This window comes from Xenopus laevis, chromosome 1L (genome assembly GCF_017654675.1).
Source record: "Xenopus laevis strain J_2021 chromosome 1L, Xenopus_laevis_v10.1, whole genome shotgun sequence".
Lineage (NCBI taxonomy): Eukaryota > Metazoa > Chordata > Amphibia > Anura > Pipidae > Xenopus > Xenopus laevis.
Window position 1 is genome coordinate 113,774,684 of NC_054371.1, and position 20,051 is coordinate 113,794,734.

At 36.6% G+C, this 20,051-nt stretch overlaps 1 protein-coding gene across 2 annotated transcripts in view; it reads left to right on the forward strand.

Annotated features, from left to right (window-relative positions):
* The first annotated feature begins 9,013 nt into the window (after positions 1-9,013).
* The window catches only part of LOC108713059 (calcium and integrin-binding family member 3), a 13,792-nt gene continuing 2,754 nt past the window's right edge, over positions 9,014-20,051 (forward strand). The window contains exons 1-4 of one of the 2 annotated variants that reach the window (XM_041562211.1): positions 9,014-9,348; positions 12,465-12,499; positions 16,689-16,800; positions 17,230-17,377. In XM_041562211.1, coding sequence (XP_041418145.1) covers positions 9,298-9,348; positions 12,465-12,499; positions 16,689-16,800; positions 17,230-17,377 — 346 coding nt within the window. In that variant the 5' untranslated portion in view covers positions 9,014-9,297. The remainder of the gene's footprint in view (positions 9,349-12,464; positions 12,500-16,688; positions 16,801-17,229; positions 17,378-20,051) is intronic. The other variant, XM_041562209.1, reaches the window with a different exon arrangement.

Genomic DNA, 20,051 nt, shown 5'->3' on the forward strand with positions numbered 1-20,051 from the left:
TAGAATATGTATAAACAATACACGTCTAGCAACTAGTAGTGGTTGTAAAGTGTATCAAAAAAGCCGGAGCTGAACAAGATCCGTCGAAGAACGGAGAAATAGTACTGGGTTTTTCTGACCCATAAGTAAAGTCCTTGGTCTAGACTGCTTAATGCTGACCAGTGTGGTTTCACAGGCTGAGACAATAGGGAAATGTAACTGTGCTTACAAACACAAGACGAAGAAATGCTAATATGTTTGTTATACAGAAACTCCAGTCTGGGAACAAGGGTTGTCACTGGTTTTGTTTTGACCGGAACAGTTTGGTTTTTCTTAGGGGTGTTTGGGTCGCAACTGCCTGTTTAGGTTTTCAGACAATAATTGTGCTGAAAACCAACTCTGGTCAAAACTACGCCCACATGAAGCGCACACACCCCAAAATATCAAACCCAGCCCATATCTCACTGCCCTGCCTAGGGTTGCCACCTTTTCTGGAAAAAAATACCAGCCTTCCTATACACTTATTTTTTTCCCCTATTAACAACATTGGGATCAACCATCAGTTTTAACACCGGCCAGGTGAGAACCCTAGCCCTGCCCCTGATGCCATCATCCCACTCCTCCCTTGTTTTGTTTTTGTGGCAACACTACTGGGAACCTTTCAAACTTAGCAGGTAGTGACCATCTTACTAGTGTTACACTTACACTTCTAGACTTGTTCATGCACATTATAATGACATTTACTGAATTAGTAATGTTAAGCATGCACATTTCTATCTGGGTGCATGGACGGGTATTTGTTATGTATTTTTAGTTTATACCTAAAACATTACTAACACAGCTCTTTACAGTAAAGTTAAAAGGGAACTCCATTTAAACAGTCAGGTTGGCAAAACAGTCACGTTTAGGAACTTAAACTAACAATTACTTACAATTAGCATCATAATTTAATAAATAGCCTTGTAGCATCAGCTTATATTACAGGCTAACCTCATTTTCTGCTTGATAATTTGTGGCAACCCCTAAACTTAGCTTCTCAACAGTTGCTCAGAGCCCACTGAGCAATTTCCAAGATGGTGACCCCCTGTAACAAGTTTGATGCTATTGAGAAGCTGAAACTTTAGGATGGTACAATAAGTGCAGGATATTAAATATGGCATTTAATTTAGGTGTTAGTTCTCCTTTAACTGCAAATGCTAGCATCCTTAGATAGCTAAAGTCTGTCTCCAGATGGAAGCACCAGTGTTTTTGTCTGCAGCAGAACAATTTTGGGTGAGTGCTGGAAAGCTGCATCATTTTTGTCCTTGTCCCCCATAAACTATATATATATATATATATATAAATAACTGCATTTCAAGACTATGCCATTTATTACACACCATCTCACCTCCATTCACACTCTTTCAGAAAATACTATGCAGGTCCCCCGAGGGTTAGATATTCTCAGGCATTTCCCCTTTGTATTTTTCTACACCTAAAGTGGTCCTTTAGATTCACCCAGGCAGCTATTTCTCTCTTTCTGGGTCCAGGTAATTTGGTTTAGTTATGTTTGCATATCAAAGTATAAAGGGGTTTAGCCCCATGTGGGTCTTTCCTGGGACCTCACCTCTTTGAGAGGTTGTTACAGGCCCAGGATTACCGTGGTGGTCAAGAGTTAGAAAAGGTTATTTAGTGATAGTCAGTTTTGTCATAGTTGCTGTAGGAGCAAGAGGAAGGCTCAGGAAAGATAGTGGGGTTAATGGGGTTTGGACTCTGTGGTGTGTGAACCACTAGTGCAGAGATTTCAGTGGGTGAGTTGAGGAGGAAGGTAGGGGTGCCAAGACACAAGACCCTAGGCTGAGAATTCCTATGCACAGTGCCTCAAGAGTGTGGTAACTTACACATTGCCTGTTCTACCTTTGGAAGGGATCTGTCACTACTATATTTGAATGTGCCTTAAAAAAGTGACTGCTCATTTTGGTTATTGAACTTTTCTACTGTTAATAAACCAGTTGTTGCTGCAAAGAAACCTCCCTGTGATTTGGATCCTTTGATGCAAAGAGGAGTCTACAAGGTACTGGGAGTTGCCCGGGTACAAGTGTGTCTCAGGCACACTGCATGCAGAAATAGTCCAGGTCACACTCTATCATTCACAAAACAAAAGTGCACTCAAGGGTGTGCTTCATCTATTTCATGCATTCCAGTTCCTAAAAACCTATATTGGTGCAGTCTTTTCCACTTGGGAAAGTTACACTGACAAATTGCCATTGGAACACAAAACACAAATACATAACTTATTTCTTCCTCGTTGTTCTATCTTCTTCATAGTTTTTTTTTGCACACTGCTGATAGGTTACTTTTTCTTTATTTAGTTAACTTCATGTATACTGTAGTACAGTGTAAAAGAACCCCCAAGCAAGAATGTATACCAGTTGTGAAGTACTAATTTATAACTGGTCACGGTGGCTTTATAATATGTCACAGACTTTAACTTGTCCCCACTTGTTAAAATATACACTTTTTTATCCAGATAACCCTAGGTATACCGGGGTACAGTGTAAAGGAACTCCTAAACTATTGTGTCTTCTAATTGTGACATGATGTACTAACTTAGCATTGTTCATGACAATTTTGCAATACAACATGAATTATGCTTGGTTTCCCTAGTGTACAAAAAATAAAAAGAAACAAAAAAATATATCCTGCAGTGTAGAAGACTTGCTCTTTCCCAGTTTTTGAGACTAAGGGGACTTTGATAATTTGTACAAATCTCCAAAAAATGTCTGGTTTAAAACTGTTAGGAATTGTTTGAAAAACTAAAATTTTTGTCGATTTTCAGGTATTCGTATTTTTTAGCGCAACATTCAGCGTAATTTTCCATTCGTACTTTTTTTATTCTGATTTTTGAATAAATCTTACAACATTTGTAATTTTAGAGTTTGTGAGTTTAGTTGTAGTTTCAAAAAACACTAAAATCTGACCTTTGATACATAGACCCCTAATCTTTACATATGCAAATGTTTTTCCAGATTTTTTATACTTATAAAGGACAATGATAAGTAAACAAAAGCTGGTTTGAAGCTTCAAGGTCATTAGAAAGCTTTGTGTACGTAATAAGTACAGTAATATACAGTTATGTACACAGTACCTGCTTTTTATATGGGGTAAAAGACACCAGAAAATCATATATATTTGGAAAATACATGTTCTAATGAGTCCATTATGAGTAATTATGTCTTTCTACTGCAAAGTACCAAAGCTTTGCTAAAATTAGTGGTTTAAATGAACTTTCTCGAGTTCTCCTCAGTTCTTTACAGCATCTTATCTCCTACATGTGGAAAGAAAAAACTTAATTTATTACTAGTTTTGAATAAATTTGACTGCCAGGGGCCTTCTGAACAGTTTGACAGAGAATGGGACGATTTGCAAATCTTTTAAACCCTGTATTTAATTTAAAGGACAATGAAAGGGTATCAACAAGGTAACTTCTGTTAAAAGGCCTAACTAACTATAGTGATGTCTAGCAAAAATCATGCTTGACAAAGGGGCATGACCCCAAAACTATGCACTTCCACATTAAATGTGCAAGGTGTTCCTTGCTTGCATCAGTTCTGTGTGCCTTTGGATTTTTGCTAGACATTGGAATTGAGGTGGCCGAACCTCTACCACAATGCACCAGACATCGAGTCATCTCAATAAGGGTGTGCGAGAGCCAGGTTCTTTACTACCTATAGTGATGCCATCAGTCCTTGTCATTCCCGTCTGCTCTTTGTCAGTTCAATCCTTGCAATGTTCGCAAAACCGCTATCTACATTTAGAAAAAGTCCCATAATGAATCTTGATCTCAGCAAGACCAATGGGGGAATGTAATATCACGCGCAATCGCATAAACTGTTCGCAAAGCGAATTGCGAGTAGTTTGCGTGCGAGAGTGGGTATGTAATAATTCGCTTTGCGACTGTTCTGCTACATTTGCGACTGTTTCCGCCGTTTCCCTCCACTTTGCGAACTTTTGTTATTGCGCTCTATTGCGCTGTTGCGCTATCAATGTAGTAAAACTTCTTTTCGCAAATTGCTTATATTGCGCTTGGTTTTTTAACGAGTCGTGTCTGTAGTCGCTGTTCAGTGCAAATGTTATTCGCAATCTAATCGCAATGTAATTGTGTTCACATGACTTTGCTATCAGTGTTGTGAGAAGAAGGTGTATGTACAACTTTTGCAGAAAGATATTCGTGGAGCAATTCCATCGTTCGCATTGCGTGAGTTTTTTCGCTATTCTTCATGTAATTTAAATATGAGGTCAAGTTATATGTGGTAAAGATATATGTCAGCATTTTTTTTTATATGTGGTAAAGGTATATGGTTATTAGTTTTTTTCCAGTGAAAACATCTTTCATTGCGACTCATCTTATTTTTGCGTTTGCTACTGTTTTGTGCTTATGTAATATATCTGTGCCAAAAATATTGCATTCCGCTTAGCGCAAATATACTCGCAAAAGTGCGAATGCGTGCTGCGATAACGCCAAATATTACATTTGCCGGCAAGACTCTTGGTTGGATAAAATTATAGGTGCGCATGCGCATTTCAAGTCTTCAGGAGTGCTCTTTCTATTTCCTGAGAACGAGCACTTACCCTGCCCTCTTCAAGCACGCCAATCGAAGGCGCTTACTGTGGTAACCATGGAGACACTCGCAGCTCCTGCAGCTCCTGCCTGTCACCCTCTGTGATTGTTGCCACCGACGTCCTCTGCTGCGCTTTACTGAGGCTAGTGTGCTGTTATTTTAACAATTTGTAACAGTGCACGAGAATCTTAGAAGTGTTCACATCCAGGGGAGGAATATTCTAGGCGCATTTAATTTGCCAGTGCCAGTGTTTATATTTCTGTGCCAAGTAAGAATAAGTAGTGTTAACTACCAGCAGACACTACATGAGACATGAGTGGTTTCAAGAAAAATTATTTCAGCGATCAGGTACAACATGGTGCCCTCTATGTGATAAAGACAAAAGCATTGAAAGGTAAAAAGAATGCCAGTACCTTTGAATGCTGCAATGGGGGTGATCCCGAATTTATTCCATAGTGCTTTCAGACACTGCAATCATGATCAAACGTTTCTGAAACACCTGTCCCTTCCTCAGTGATAATGAAATTGTGCTGCCATGCAGCCTTTATAAAAAATAACACAGTGACACCTACTACTGAAAAAATATACTACTCCAGAATAATTAGATAACAGCTTATAGCTATAAAAGTGGCTTTTAACAACACCTTGTAAATGTTTGGGAACTGAGGAGACCAATTGCTGAAGTGAAATTTCTCATTCTTGCCCAATATAGAATTTCAGCTGCTCATCAATTCTGGTGCATTATCTTCAAGGGACACCTAGGTCCGTGGAAAGTTTGCTGGCATTGGCAGAAAAGCTCCCGTGTAGCTTGCAACAAAGATTCCTTTTTCCCCAGCCTCTCCAATTTCTCCGCCCGGTGTTTGGAAGAGATTTCGGCACCTCTCCAATATACATGAAGCCAATAAATTACCAAACAGCTGCGTGTTTAATTCAAGTCTTGTGATGTAAGGTTTCGGGGGCGGACCCGTTCGTCAGACATGCAAATTAGCGTGCGCACACCTCATAAATAGCCGTCACAATTAAAAGAATTTTAAGACATACCGTAGTTGCTAATACCATATATATCGTAATTACCATAACATTCTGTTTCTTAAATTACTTGTGATTGCTTTTTGTTTGTTGTGGGGAAAAAATTGCTAATAAAAAAATGTGAATAAAAAACATCCTGTGATCCACATAGTGTAAAAATGTCCAATTTTTTATTTTTTCCGTTATTCCAACGTATATAATATCAAGACACAATATTACCTAAAAAACAGTGATAAATACTTATTAAATACAATTACACATATCGAAAAGAGTACAAAGTTTAAGAACAACATTATTCAAAATTAAGAAGGAAGGAACTACTTTACCCAGACCTGGTCCTGGTCACACATATAGTGGTTGGGGGCAATTAGGTTCTAGGAGGGACATAGGCTACAGCCACCGATGCAGGGAAATTCTGTAACTGCCAGAACTTATTTCCTGGCAGTTAGTGCCTTCACTTGCCTAATATAGAACCCATGTGCATTATAGGCAAAGGGTTAAAAGTGCTGTACCCTGAACAAAGAGGTTTTCTAAACCTATGCCAGCATAAGTTTTCATAGGTATTCTCTGAAGAGAGAATTATTTGATTGTTATCGGCATCAATGTATTATACAAATCATACATCCCTGTTTATTTGTTTACAGAATCTACAATTATGTGGTTACTAAATACAACAATGCAACAGTAACGAAAGGAAGGTGTGTCCCCCTGAAACATTGATCTTCATGTGGTTTCACTGGGAGATATAATGGGGTAAGCTTGTCCAGCCTAAATTAGTGTGTGCGGTTTCCGTCTTTTGTTCTTTTCAATAGCTGACATTCCTAGAACAATTGCTTGTTTGTTAGAAACAAAAGGACTGTATAAAAGTTATAATAAGATTCAAAACATACTTACCAATATTAATGCACCTGCCCGAACATAATTTTCAAACCTGTCCAATACAAACAAAACGATATCCAGGGTACAAAGATATCAGTTGGGATCATTTGCCTAACAAACAAGTACTGAAACTAGTGTGATAATTTGCTTTGTATAAATTGTACATGCACTGCAAGCTTTAAAGGATGAGAAAAGCTGTATTCACTTTAATATGTTAGGCACTGCCCCAGTAAACCAAATTGCTTAGTTCCCCCGCCCACCCCCTGTCCAGTGCTCTTTTTAAGAAAAAATGCACTGGCCAGAGTAAAATAAACTACAAATTTCAGCATTGATTTGCCATTTTAGCATTATTTACTCTTAGCAGGGTATTTACTAAAACTCCAGTTTATCTCAGTTTTTTATTAAAACAGAGTCAATATAACTCCGATCCACCAACTGAACTCTTCAAATAATAATTCTTCTCAAAAAAGTTAAAAAAAGATAATTCTGTGCATCAATTCAAATTGTATTATTGATGCACCGATAAACTCTTTATCGGATTGCCATTCTGAAAATTAGACTCGATCGAATTGTCGCCGCGGAAACTCAACTTTATCGGATTATCAAGAAACATCTTCAGGGACATCAGCCATTGACTTCTACATGACCTTGACAGGTTTGAGATGGAGTGTTTTCAGATTTTTAGCAGCTTTGGGGTATAATAAATCTGTAAAAATTCAATTTTTTTTTTACTCTAAAAATTTGAGGTTTCTCCCTTCAAAAACTTGACCAGGTTTAATTAATGGGCCCATAGTGTGCCTCCATCTTTTGACTCCTTGTGGGATTGGTTACCTTATTTTAAATTTACAGTTGTTTTGTACGTGTTGTTATTATGGATATATTTTGCTGTAAATAGTTTTTCTCCACCTTCATAAGGAAAAAAAGAGCAAAGGAAGTTTAAATTTAAATTCCCAAAGAAAATAACAGAAGAGCAAGACAAATATGTTTGTTTTAGCTGCAGTAAGTGAAGCATAGTGTATTTCAAGTGAATAGTTTGTGACTGATGAACAAACCATATGTTTAGTCACATAGATTGCACTTAAACAACACTCTAAAGAGCTGCAGTTAGACATTGGTTATACACTTAGCATTTTTTCACTGGTGTAAATATGCCAAAAGAGGAAAGGCTGATCAGCTTTCAACCACCCCACCTTATGTGTGCACTAACAGACATGCCATCAGCCCATCAGCACACACAGGGCAAATCTTGGTGCAAAAATGCAACTGGGCATTTATATTATGTGCTGCTACCCTACTGTATTTTGCTTACATTATTTTTTTGGGATGTGGTGAAGGATGTAATCTTATTTCACAGCTTTTATGAGCATTTCTCATGGATTCCAGCCACTGGTGGAACAGAATACCAATGGGCCTTTGGGCAAAATTTGCAATTGGTTCTCCTTTGGCAAATCACCCCACTCTATGAGCACATTTCTTGGATTCCCCATAGTGATATTGTATGCTTCTAGGCCCTATGATGGACAGGCTCTGGTTCAGTTACACCATCACTGTAATTGCACTACTTATTACAACATGAGTTTACATTTACCTTTACATGTTTGCTAAGTTCCTTCACTAAACTTGGCCCCTTGTGGACTACCAGCAAAAGCAGCTAAGTTGGGGTCAGCCCTGTACTCGCAGTACTCTTTTGGGAAATCGCTCAGCCTCCTGGCTTTCCTCACTTCCTCAGACAACTCTTAGTGACAGTCATGGGCTCCCTCTGCTCCTTGCAACCTCTCTGGGAGTTCCTTACACAGCCAGGTATCCTTACTGCTGTGTCCTGCTCAGAGAGACCTTCCTAACCCTCTCATTAGATTTAAATGCCTTTCCACAGGACATCCTTCCTGTGGAAAGTAATCTCCAAAATGCGAGCTGGACCTATAGAAGGATTGTCTGGCTTGCTTGTTTCTTTCAGAACCCCAGAGGTTCCAGGATCTGGTAACGAAAGCCTTTGAACAGAGAAACCATTCTCTGTTTAGTAACACTTTTCCTGGAGCTTAACTCTCCTACTGGAGAGAAATTAAAGGAAAACACACATTTCCCTTACTCTACCACAGTATGTATGTTCATTTTGACTAATCCCAGCACTTATTATAGGAATCCTTAGTCAGCCAAAATAATTCTGAACCCATAAAGTGATCTAACTTTGTCACTATTTTTTGTTCACAGAATGCAATTTTTGAAAAGTTCTCAAATTCTAATATATAAATTAGGGTTCGGAATTTCTTTAATATTTAGCCAAACATATGTAGAGAATATGGTAAACAGCCATGCCCAAAAATAAATGATGTGTTGCATCCCTACTGGGTATACCAGTGAGCGAGACGCCTTGCCCCTGAAACAGCTTTTTGAAATGTACCAGCCCCTTAAGTGTTTAAACAACTATTTGTTTTCCAGTAGTACTTTCTCTTCATGTGTCACTGAACTTGAAAAAGGCAACGTCCTCCGTTAGCAATAGACATGTCAAATGGTGTAATATGAGTTTATGTTGAGACATGCAACAGGTGGTGTAATTATAGTACTTTATGCATATGCTCTTGAATGATGCTGGAAGCCTTATGCGCCTCAGTTCTTTATACACATCAAAGATTTGATGAAATGCTCCTATTATGATCCTGGAATGTAGGAAGGATAAGATGGTGATATCTGATCCTTGCCTGTGCCTGACCCCTGCTGTTGCGGTTTTTAATATCTCAATATTCAGGGACTGTATAAAAGCTGAACAACAGAAGGATGGGAAGGGGATTTGGATTAGGAGCTCCCTAAAGTCATGGGGAACAAGCAAACTATTTTCACTGCTGAACAGCTTGATACATACCAGGTAAGTCTCTTACTTTTACCTTCTAACACTAGAAGGTAAATTATATATTTTTTTTATTTAATGTTGGCTAGGACTGTATTCATTGTGGTTAGATTAATAATAGACGAGACTAATATTTTTTTTAAAGATTATTATGAGTTGACAAACCTGCAGTTTGTTCTCTAATCTATGCCCTAAGTAACTTGAGTATTAGTTATTGAATAAGGCTTTGGTTTTTCTTACATGCTAAATAGCGCCATTTATATGCAAACCAAGATCAATTTGTTTCTAATACTAAACTATTGTTATATATTTTAAATGTCACGGCATTCTAAACAGGGGCACTGAAAAAACATCATCATTTATGTGAAATTTAGTCTGACGTTAAACAGATTTTTTTTTTATTTTCCAGCTTTACGAATTAATCAGACCTATACACACGTGAGGTTTTGATACGGGTACCATAAAGATGCATAGCTCGACACAACAGTGTAATTGTACTAGATGAGAAAATGGTATACACAGTGCTTAAGATTTACGTATTAGCTCCATATTTAAATATTATTCTTTATTTATATAACATCAACATATTCCTGCAGCACTTTACATTGATTTACACTTGACCATGCCCTATTGCAGTTTACAATTTAAGGTCCAATTTACATAGCACATGGGCTAGGGCTAATGTAACCTGACTGTATGTTTTTAAGAGTGCAAAACTTAAAGCAACACTATAGAAACTTTAGTTTCCTGGTTCCTGTTATTAGTTAGATAACTCTTGTATAGCCTGTTTTATGTTTTTCTTTCTTTTATAGAATATATTGGGTTTAGCATTTAATATATGTGTCTTGGGGAAACGAGCTATCAACCATTATTTTTTTTAGCAGACCAAAATGCTTGCTTCTTAGTAACTACATATGGGCTATTTTGGGGTATTTTATAAATAAACATATTTTATCCAGCAGAGAAGTGCCCAAAATCTTCCCCTACTACCTATAATGAGGACCCCTACACCACCAGATACCAGAGGTTCTCAAAAACCTAAAATGTGCTAGGGTGCATTTTCAGACTGAAAATGGCCACTAATGGAGTCAGTGGGCGATTAAAAAACAAGCTTTAAAATAATAATAATTATTCTTCTGCACATGAAAGCCGAGAATAAAACTCAAAAATGTGTAATTTAGATATACTTTATTGTATAAAAAGGGCCACTTCAGGACAAAAAATGTTTCTCGTCTAAAACTACAATTAGTAAACATTACTATTCTTCACGAGTCACAATGATTGTTTTAAAATTACTAACTGTTAAAAAGTATCAGTCCCAACCTCTATTAGCTGCTAATTTAAGTAGAGTTAGACCTGACCAAAACAGCTCATTACTATTTACACTATACTTTGGTCGCAACTATTTGTATTTACATACATTTTTGGGCAGTTATTCTGCAGGAAAACCTAACATCGAGGTTATTGTAGCTTCATAAAACCCAGCCTGTAAAAGGTGTTATAAAGACTGTAGCCTTAAAAATCAGTGTTTAATATATTTCCCAGTGTAACCTGATAGGGGTTCCAGCCTGTTAAACATATTCCAAGAGGTAAATTGTTGGCCACCATATGTGGACTATTTTAATGTGTATGTTTTTTTTGTTAGTTCTATGATTGTAATCTTGTGACCAAAAACCAAGTACAGACACAAATAGGAGTATACTAAGTGCTATAGGTTACAGAGGGTGACACTACAATATAAGTGCCAGTTCCCAGTCAGGTGTTATGCTAGTGCTCCAAAAGATAGTCCTTGAGTTTAGTTTAGTATTGCATTGGCTGTGTGTTAGTCACGTGACCTTGTTTTTTTAGTCTTCCTTACCTGTTAAAGTATGGTACCCATTACAGTCCTAAAGTCTTACCTTATTCAGTCGCGAGACCAAAGTTCTTTTAGTACTGAGGTCCTTCTGAGGTCCTTCCTTTTGCCTTATCTGGTTAAGTCCTTTATCCAATCCTTTTACAGCCCTGGTGCTTTGCCTGATCCAGTCCTTGGGCCTTACTTTTTCAATTTCTAAAGCTATATTAATTCCAGTGCTGTGGCCTTACCTGTTTCTGTCCAGATTCTAATCCTGTTGCCTGACCTATTCTGGACCTATGGGTTTTTTTGAACTCCTGCAACCTCCTGTTCCAGTTAAGCAATTTACCTGCGCAGGTCCTGATATCTTATCGGTTCAGTCTTTAAAGGAGAAACAAACCCTTAATAAAAAAAACCCCTACCCCCTACCCTACATAGACCCCCCGACCGCACCCTAGCTGCCACCCCGGGTAAATGCCCCTAACTCTTTACTTACCCCTCCAGCGGAGTTCACGGGTGACATCTTCAACCGCTTTGGAATGAGACAATCGCTTCAGCAATTTTCGTGAGTTTCCGCTCATGCGCAGTTGCCGCGAGACAGAAAATTGCTTCAACTGCGCATGTGCCGCTTCGCCGATCTCATTCCGAAGATTACGAAAGAGAAGAAGATGGCTGCCGTGAACTCCGCCGGACAGAATCTGCACAGAGGGGTAAGTAAAGAGTTAGGGCCATTTGCCGGGGGGGGCGCTAGGCTGGGAGGGAGGAGGGAGGGGGGTCTATGTAGGGTAGGGTTTTTTATTAAAGGTTTGTTTCTCCTTTAAGCCTTACATTTTCCAGTTCAATGGCTATACCTTACATACTCCAATCCTATGAACCTACATTTCCAGTTATGTATCCTTACCCAGTACTATTGTCTTGCTCTCTCTGGTTCCATGATTCAGCCTGTTTACACTGCAGTTGCATCTGTTTCAGTCCTGCTATATTGAATTTTCCAGTTCAGATGAAGCTGCCTTTTCCAGTCTTGCCTTTTCCAGTTTCAGGAAAGGAACTGAATATGATTTTAGTTATGTGTTACTTTTAGTCAGTTCAATGCTGTATATATCTGAACACCCTGGCCCTCTTATGACTATATTCACTTAGCTTTCTCAAGGGTAGATGTTCAACTGAAACTCATGTTCAAATTAACAAACTTTTATGACTTATAGATGTGATTATTGTGATTGGCTTTGTGTTCTGTGTGTGGAGAGGAGCAAAGACAAAATTACAGAGAAAAAGTGGTCATTTTTATTTGTTTTAATTGTAGGATTGCACCTTCTTTACAAGAAAGGAAATACTCCGGTAAGACAGATTAACATTTATATTAAATTATGCATATACTGTAGAATAGGTAATATACATACTAGCTAGTGCAACATATGCAAAAAAAATATTATACTATAATCCCCCCCCCAATGCCAAGTTCCAAAATGTATCTGAGTTTTTTTCTGGGCCCACTCCCTTTTTGTTAAAACAAATAACTTAATAATAAATTAATAAAGAGATAAGTTGGGACCCAATACAATGTAGTAAGGATAAAAGGATGGCCAATGTACAGTCCTTTTACAGCCTCAAACTGTTGAAGGAGGCTTGGAGGTTTGCAGGACTGGCATTCATGACAAAAATAAAAAGGTTTAATAATTAGGAACCCTTATTAGTATCAGCTTCTCTAAATGAAAAAGTGATTTTGACCTTCTGTGTGTAGCGACTTATTTTTATCAAAATTTTCTGTTTGTTTCGCAAAAAAGAATTCATGAAGAAGTCATAAAACCACATGGAATGAGGAGTACTTATCATGACTCTTCCAATACTGTTTGCTTGTTTGTAATAAAGGCAAAGTTTGATATCCTGTGTTGTTTTGTTGTCTGGGGATTATATGAAACATTACACTCAATTACACTCAATAGTAGATTGGGCTGAAATATGACTCAAGGCTGTTGGGTTCAGCAAAAGGGCAGTGGCACTGTTCTTTTGTTATTTCAGATACAGTACAATATACAACTTGTAACGATAAAGCCAAAGTTCTACCGGGGATATACAGTGCTAAGAAGCCATTTGTAAACAGTATAAGATGGTCTGTGTTTATAGAGCCAAATCTAGCCATATAAATCTGAATAAACTACCCAGAATTATAATACATTACTAAAAAAATTGTGTTTTTTAAATCCAATTCTGCAGCTAGTGAAAGCAATTGAAAACGCAAGTTATTTCAGGAACTCACTTTTTCAGTGGTAGTTTGCCCAAACACAGAGAGGCCATTCTTAATTAATCCTAATTAAACACTTAATTGTTTTTTATCGTGCCAGGACACTGTAAATAATAAAAAATAATTTGTGTCAGCTAATGTTACATTGGAAATGCAAATTTTTCTTCTTATTTATTGGTTTATTAGTTACCTTTATTTCACTCTTCTATTGATATCGATTATATGCAATAATATCTTCGAAATGATCATAGTTATTACAGGTATGGAATCCGTTATCTTGAAACCCGTTATTCAGAAAGCTCCAAATTATGGAAAGACTGTCTCCCATAGAAACCATTTTATCCAAATAATCCAAATTTATAAAAATGATTTTCTTCTTTTCTGTAATAATGAACATTATCTTGTAAATTGTCCAAACTGCAATATTATTAATCCTTATTAGAAGCAAAACCAGCCTATTGGGTTTATTTAATGTTTACATGATTTTCTAGTACACCTAGGGGCAAATTTTCAAGTTGGATTTTTAGTCAAAACCCACAAATTCGAGTTGGGAATAATCCAAACTCAAATTCGAGATTTATCATACCTTGGCCCTGGGAACAACTTGAATTAGATAGTACGCCACCTAACACATGCCGAGTTCATGTAGAAATCAATGGCAGAGGTCCAGTGACCCATTTGAAGATGTTAATAGCCTTCCTGACATTCAAGGTTTTTTTTTAATTCTTTCCAGTTTTCGTCTATAATATTCGTTCGAGTTTTAGACGTTCAAGTTTTTTTCTTAAATATATTATTCAAGTTTTGAGGTCATTCAAGGTCATTCGAGTTCATTCGAGGTAAAAAAAACTCTATAACTCGACCTTTGATAAATATGCCCCTTAAGGTGTGAAGATCAAAATAACAGAAAGATCTGTTATCCCGAAAACCCCGGGTCCCGAGCATTTTGGATAACAGGTCCCATACCTGTAGTACTTTCTTGGCAACCAAGAACCTGATTGCCAAACTGATATTTTATCAAAGCAGATCAACACATCAGATCTTCATAATATGCTCTGAGCCGTAGAACTCCATTCTATACTATGAGATGCTAGTTATTAATCACTTCCTGGCAGCAAAAGCTCTTTTCTGCAATGGAACAAGCTGTTTATGAGAAATTCTAGGAGTGATCCTCTAACTTTTGGTGGCCCATTTAATCAACATTCTCATTTTAGTGGTTTTAAAGGTTTTTGAAACCACAAATAAACCCATTTTTTCTAAAATCACAAATGGCATGTAATTTATTTCTCCTAAAGTATTAAAAAGTATGAACAAAAGAACTTTGAACATTGTGCCAAAAAATCCCAAATCTCTAAAAATTCAAGTTTTTCGGACAATTACTAGCGGAAAAAAATTATTAAGTTCTATAGGTCCTCAACTGCTTTTACTTGGTGAGTTTTTGTATCGAGTTTTTCGTGGTTTTTATGTTTTCCTTATTATGGGGCAGATTTATCAAGCGTCGAATTTTGAAGTAATGGGAGTTTTTTTGAATTTTTGAACTCCCATAACTTCGAAATTTGGAAAAAAAAAGACCAACAGAAATTTATTTTAAAAAAAAAATTACTTTTTTTGCGGGTGAATAGGCTTATCGTTTGATGGAATTTGATGGAATTCAGATTCAAAGTATTTAAAAAAAAAAACTTACATTTTTCAAAGTCCACCAATTAGGTTCTAGGAGGTCCCCCATAGGCTAAAACAGCAGGTTTTAGATGGTGAATGGTCAAAGTTTTATAGAGACTGTGGGGGTCATTTATCAACACTGGGCAAATTTGCCCATGGGCAGTAACCCATGGCAACCAATCAGATTGCTGTATTCATTGTTTTACTTACAGCTGGCTTTAAAAAGCTACTCACTGATTGGTTGCTATAAGTAACTGCCCATGGGCAAATTTGCCCAGTGTTAATAAATGAGCCCCAGTAGCTGATAAATTTCAATATTCAAATTTTCAATTTTTTTTCAAATTCAAAACGAATTTAGACAATTCCCTAGTCGAAGTACACAAAAATAGCTCATATTCAAATTTTTTTTGCTTCGAATTTTCAATTCGACCCTTGATAAATCTACCCCATAATAAATATAGTTTTAGAGAAATGTAAAAAAAACACACATTTTAATAAAAAAATTATTCATGAAAAAAATAGAAAAGTTTTGTTCAAATTGGTTGTATGTCTGCAGATATGATATTTGATATTTGAAATGACAGAATATAATGCTGAAATGTGCATTTAAACAGTATATATTTGTGTATGGACTTTCTGTGTGTTTACCAGGTTTTTTTTTGACTTATGATTTATTTTGTGGGACAGTCAATTGAAAGTATGAATTGTCATCTTCAGCCATTGTTTAAAGGAGTAATTCACCTCTGAACTTTTAGTATAAAGATGTTATGAGACAATTTGCAATTGTTTATTTTTTTTAATTATTTAGCTTTTTGTTAAGCAGCTCTCCAGTATGCAGTTTTAGCAGTCTGGATGCTAGGGTCCAAATTACAGTAGCAACCATGCATTCATTTGAATAAGAGACTGGAATATGTATAGGAGAGGCCTGAATAGAAAGATGACTTTTTAAAAGTAGCAGTAACAATTTATTTGTAGCCTTACAAAGCATTTGTTTTTAAGATGGGGAATGCATATCATACTCTTGGGGGCAGATTTATAAAGGGTTGAATTCAGAGTTCATGGCAGTAAAAACTCCCATGAATTTGAAATTCGAATAAAAAACAACCAACATTTTTCAAAAAATTTGAATTTTTCAAACTCGGGTGAATGGGATCAACCCATAAACTCTAATCAAAATCGAAACGATTTCTAATCGAATTCGATTCGAGTTTTTTCTTTTCTTGAAAAAAACCTCGATTTTCAGGAAGGCAGCAATCAACTCCAAATTATACCAGGATGTCGCCCGTAGGCTAAAACAGCAATTTGGCAGGTTTAGTCGAATTTCACTAAAATAAACTCAAAAAATGGAATTTCAAAATCCGAATTTTCCCTTCGACCCTTGATAAATCTGCCCCTTGGTTATCAACAAATTATCTTATCGTATATATAAATATTCAAATGAATCTCTGTCTATTAGAGTCTGCACTTATTTCTTTGTAATTCACATACAGTGATGTAAATATATGTTGGGCCTTAGCAAAGAGTTTAAATGCTATATGTGTATTAATAATGTGGTATTAAGAGGAAAATTTTGTGTAACTGTATATTAATAACATCAACATATTTACTACAATTTTTCTTCATTTTAAGACTTTTCAACAGATACCGGGACTTGGCACCACAGCTTGTTCCAGATGACTACACAAATAAACCAGATGTGAAGATCCCTTACGAGCTCATCGGCAGCATGCCTGAGCTTAAGGTAAACCATGAGAGAAGCAATAACCGCAAAGGTTGCCAGATGTCACTCTAATCCGGTACTCCATTAATAATGCAGAAGGTGCTAATTGGCATGACTTGGGAAGATCACTGAAGCCTAACAAAATACTTGGTGAAGTTAAAAGTTGCCTTTTAAGTCAGAATGGCTTCTCAGTTACATTTTATTTGACCTAATCTGCACTCCAATTCAACTGTTGCTCTTAGGTTGAACCAAGAACAATAATAAAATAAATTCTGGGGAAACACCAAAACACATACATAGATAAGGCGATGCACATTTTCTCACTAAAACGAATGTTTTGTCTTAATGTTTTCCATAATTTAAAATATAGAATATAACAAAACACTTTTCAGATCTTAAAACATGTTCATTTTGATTTGCCAAAGCTGACATTGGTCTCTTCATCTGCAGGATAATCCTTTTCGGCAGCGCATCGCTGAGGTTTTTTCAGAGGATGGAGATGGGAACATGACATTGGATGACTTCTTAGATATGTTTTCAGTATTAAGTGAAATGGCACCTAAAGACTTAAAAGCTTACTATGCCTTTAAAATATATGGTAGGTTACGTTTTTGTTGGCAGTCTTTATTATTCCGATTGAATCTGTGGATGTTATTGTGGGGTTCTGGGTCTGGCACACAATAAGGAAAACGGATGAATGTTGCTTCGTCTACCAGTTTTTACCTCTCCTTAGAGAAGGTGTTTATGCTCAGTAGCACACTCACCCTCAATATATACACTACTGTGCTCCAACTTTGCACACTCAGCTCTTATATTCACCTTCAGTAACTATCTATATGAGTATATGACAAAATATGAAAATTTCTTGTGCGTGAAAAAAATCTGAATTCCGCAAACTTTTCGATTTGATGCCTGAATACTGCGACTTTTTCGGATTTGACGCCCGAATACAGAGACTTTTTCACCAACCCAGCGCCGATCAGGATATCAACGGGACATCTGCTATTGACTTCTAGATGAACTCGGCAGATCTGAGTTGAAGTACATCTGGGTTTTATAAATCACAAAATAATCTAGTTTTTTTTCCCTCTAAAACATTTTGTTTTTCCCCTTTAAAAGTCTAATTAAAAAAAAATTGGACTTTAATAAATAACTTTATCCAAACTAGTGCAGCCACATGGTCATATATGCATAATACCTTGCAGGTATTGAGATTCATACAATAATAGCCACTTAATTAGAAATAGAATTATTGTACTTGTATCTAGTTTGATCAGTTACAAACTTGGGTGTAAAACTCAATCATTTACTTGTATTTTTACATCATTATGCTTATCCCAGGCATGTTTAAATCCGGTTACAGGGCTCTTGGCTGCTGCTTTACTGAGTTTCTAGTACCCACTGGACATAAGAAAATAACACTTCCTGATATCATACCCAATGAGTGGCCCATTTTGTGACCACCAACTGCGCACTAAAACTGGTCGGAAAAATGACAGAGGGTCTCTTAAAGGATTTTGCATCCAATCTCTGGATTGTGAAATAAGACTACCAAGAATATTATTGAATCAGTCTGTGTTTTCAGGGTGTGTTTTGGTGATGCCAGTGGTTTTCAGTTTTGTGCATGTTCCTTTAATCATTCAGTGAATACTCATGAACTATCATCTTAAAGAATTCTAATGACATTAGTATATACAGTAAATGTGTGGATATCTTTACTTAAATAGTGATTACCCAGTATTGTTTTGCATTTAAAGAAAGAGAGCATACAATGACAGATACTATAATAGACAGGTGGAAACCATAATTATGTTTTTTCAGGTAAAAAAATCCCCTCACATTTTTCGTGTTTTTTTTTTTAAATAAAAACTTGAATTATTCTATATTTAATATACCCCAACCCTGGAAATAGCTAGAATCCAAAAATACACTAAAACCTGTCTAAAACCTGTCAAGGTCATGTAGTCAATGGCAGAGGTCCATTAAACCATTGGAAGATTTTAATAGCCTTCATGATATTTGAGTTTTATTTCGGAGGGTTTTGCCGGAGAACTCAAATAATTCAAGAGATTCAATTTTTTTGCTGAAAACTTGATCAATTACAGTTTTCAGGTTTTACAGCTCAAACTTACAGAATCGAGTTTTTTCCATTCGTCTTTTCTTAAATAAGAAACAATTCGAATTGTGAGATCATTCGAGGTATAAAAAACTCTAACATTCGAGGTTTGTTAAATAACCGCCTTAGTTATCTATTTAGTTGACTGACTTTGTATCTTTTTAGTTGACTGACCTTTGTAGTCATTAGTGAAGGAACGAGTTTTTTCTCCAGCCATGGATTCGCGGCAAAATTCCACATTTCGCCATATGCATTTTTTTTTTCATGAAACTGCAGCAAAAATTTGCCACAGAAAAATTTGCATTTGGACAAAAAAGTCGCGGAGACAAAAAACATTTTTACAAGAAAAAACTCCCATTGACTTTAATGCATTTGGAGCGAGAAATTTTTTTTTCACCGTATCGCAAATTTTTTCGCAGTTTCACAAATTTTTCAGTGAAGCAAATGGCACAGATTGTTCATCACTACCTGTCATTTATTGGCTTATACTAAACCATAGCCATGTATTGTACAAGCATATATTTCTGTATATGAGCACATGCTTGCGTCTTTGTTTAGTGGCAAATCCATCATCAGAAAGCAAATAGAAGGACTTTATGCTTTTGATTTATTTTTCCTTCTGTTTCATAAGCATAGATAGCGAGCAGCATATAATTGCAGTGGAGAAATATGTTTTTTTCCCTATAACTCTTGTTTTAAATATTTCAGGCAGGCACCCTATGGGGCACATTTACTAAGCTCGAGTGAAGGATTAGAATGAAAAATACTTCGAATTTCGAAGGTTTTTTTTGGCTTCTTCGACCATCGAATTGGCTACTTCGACCTTCGACTTCGAAGCGAATGGTTCGAACTAAAAATCGTTCGACTATTCGACCATTCGATAGTTGAAGTACTGTCTCTTTAAAAAAAAAATTGACTACCTACTTCGCCACCTAAAACCTACCGAGCACCAATGTTAGCCTATGGGGAAGGTCCCCATAAGCTTTCTAAGTTTTTTTTGATCGAAGGAAAATCCTTCGATCGATGGATTAGAATCCTTCGAATCGTTCGATTCAAAGGATTTAATTGTTAATTTTTCATTCGATCGTTCGGTCGAAGCATTTGCGGTAAATCCTTCGACTTCAATATTCGAAGTCGAAGGATTTTACTTCGATGG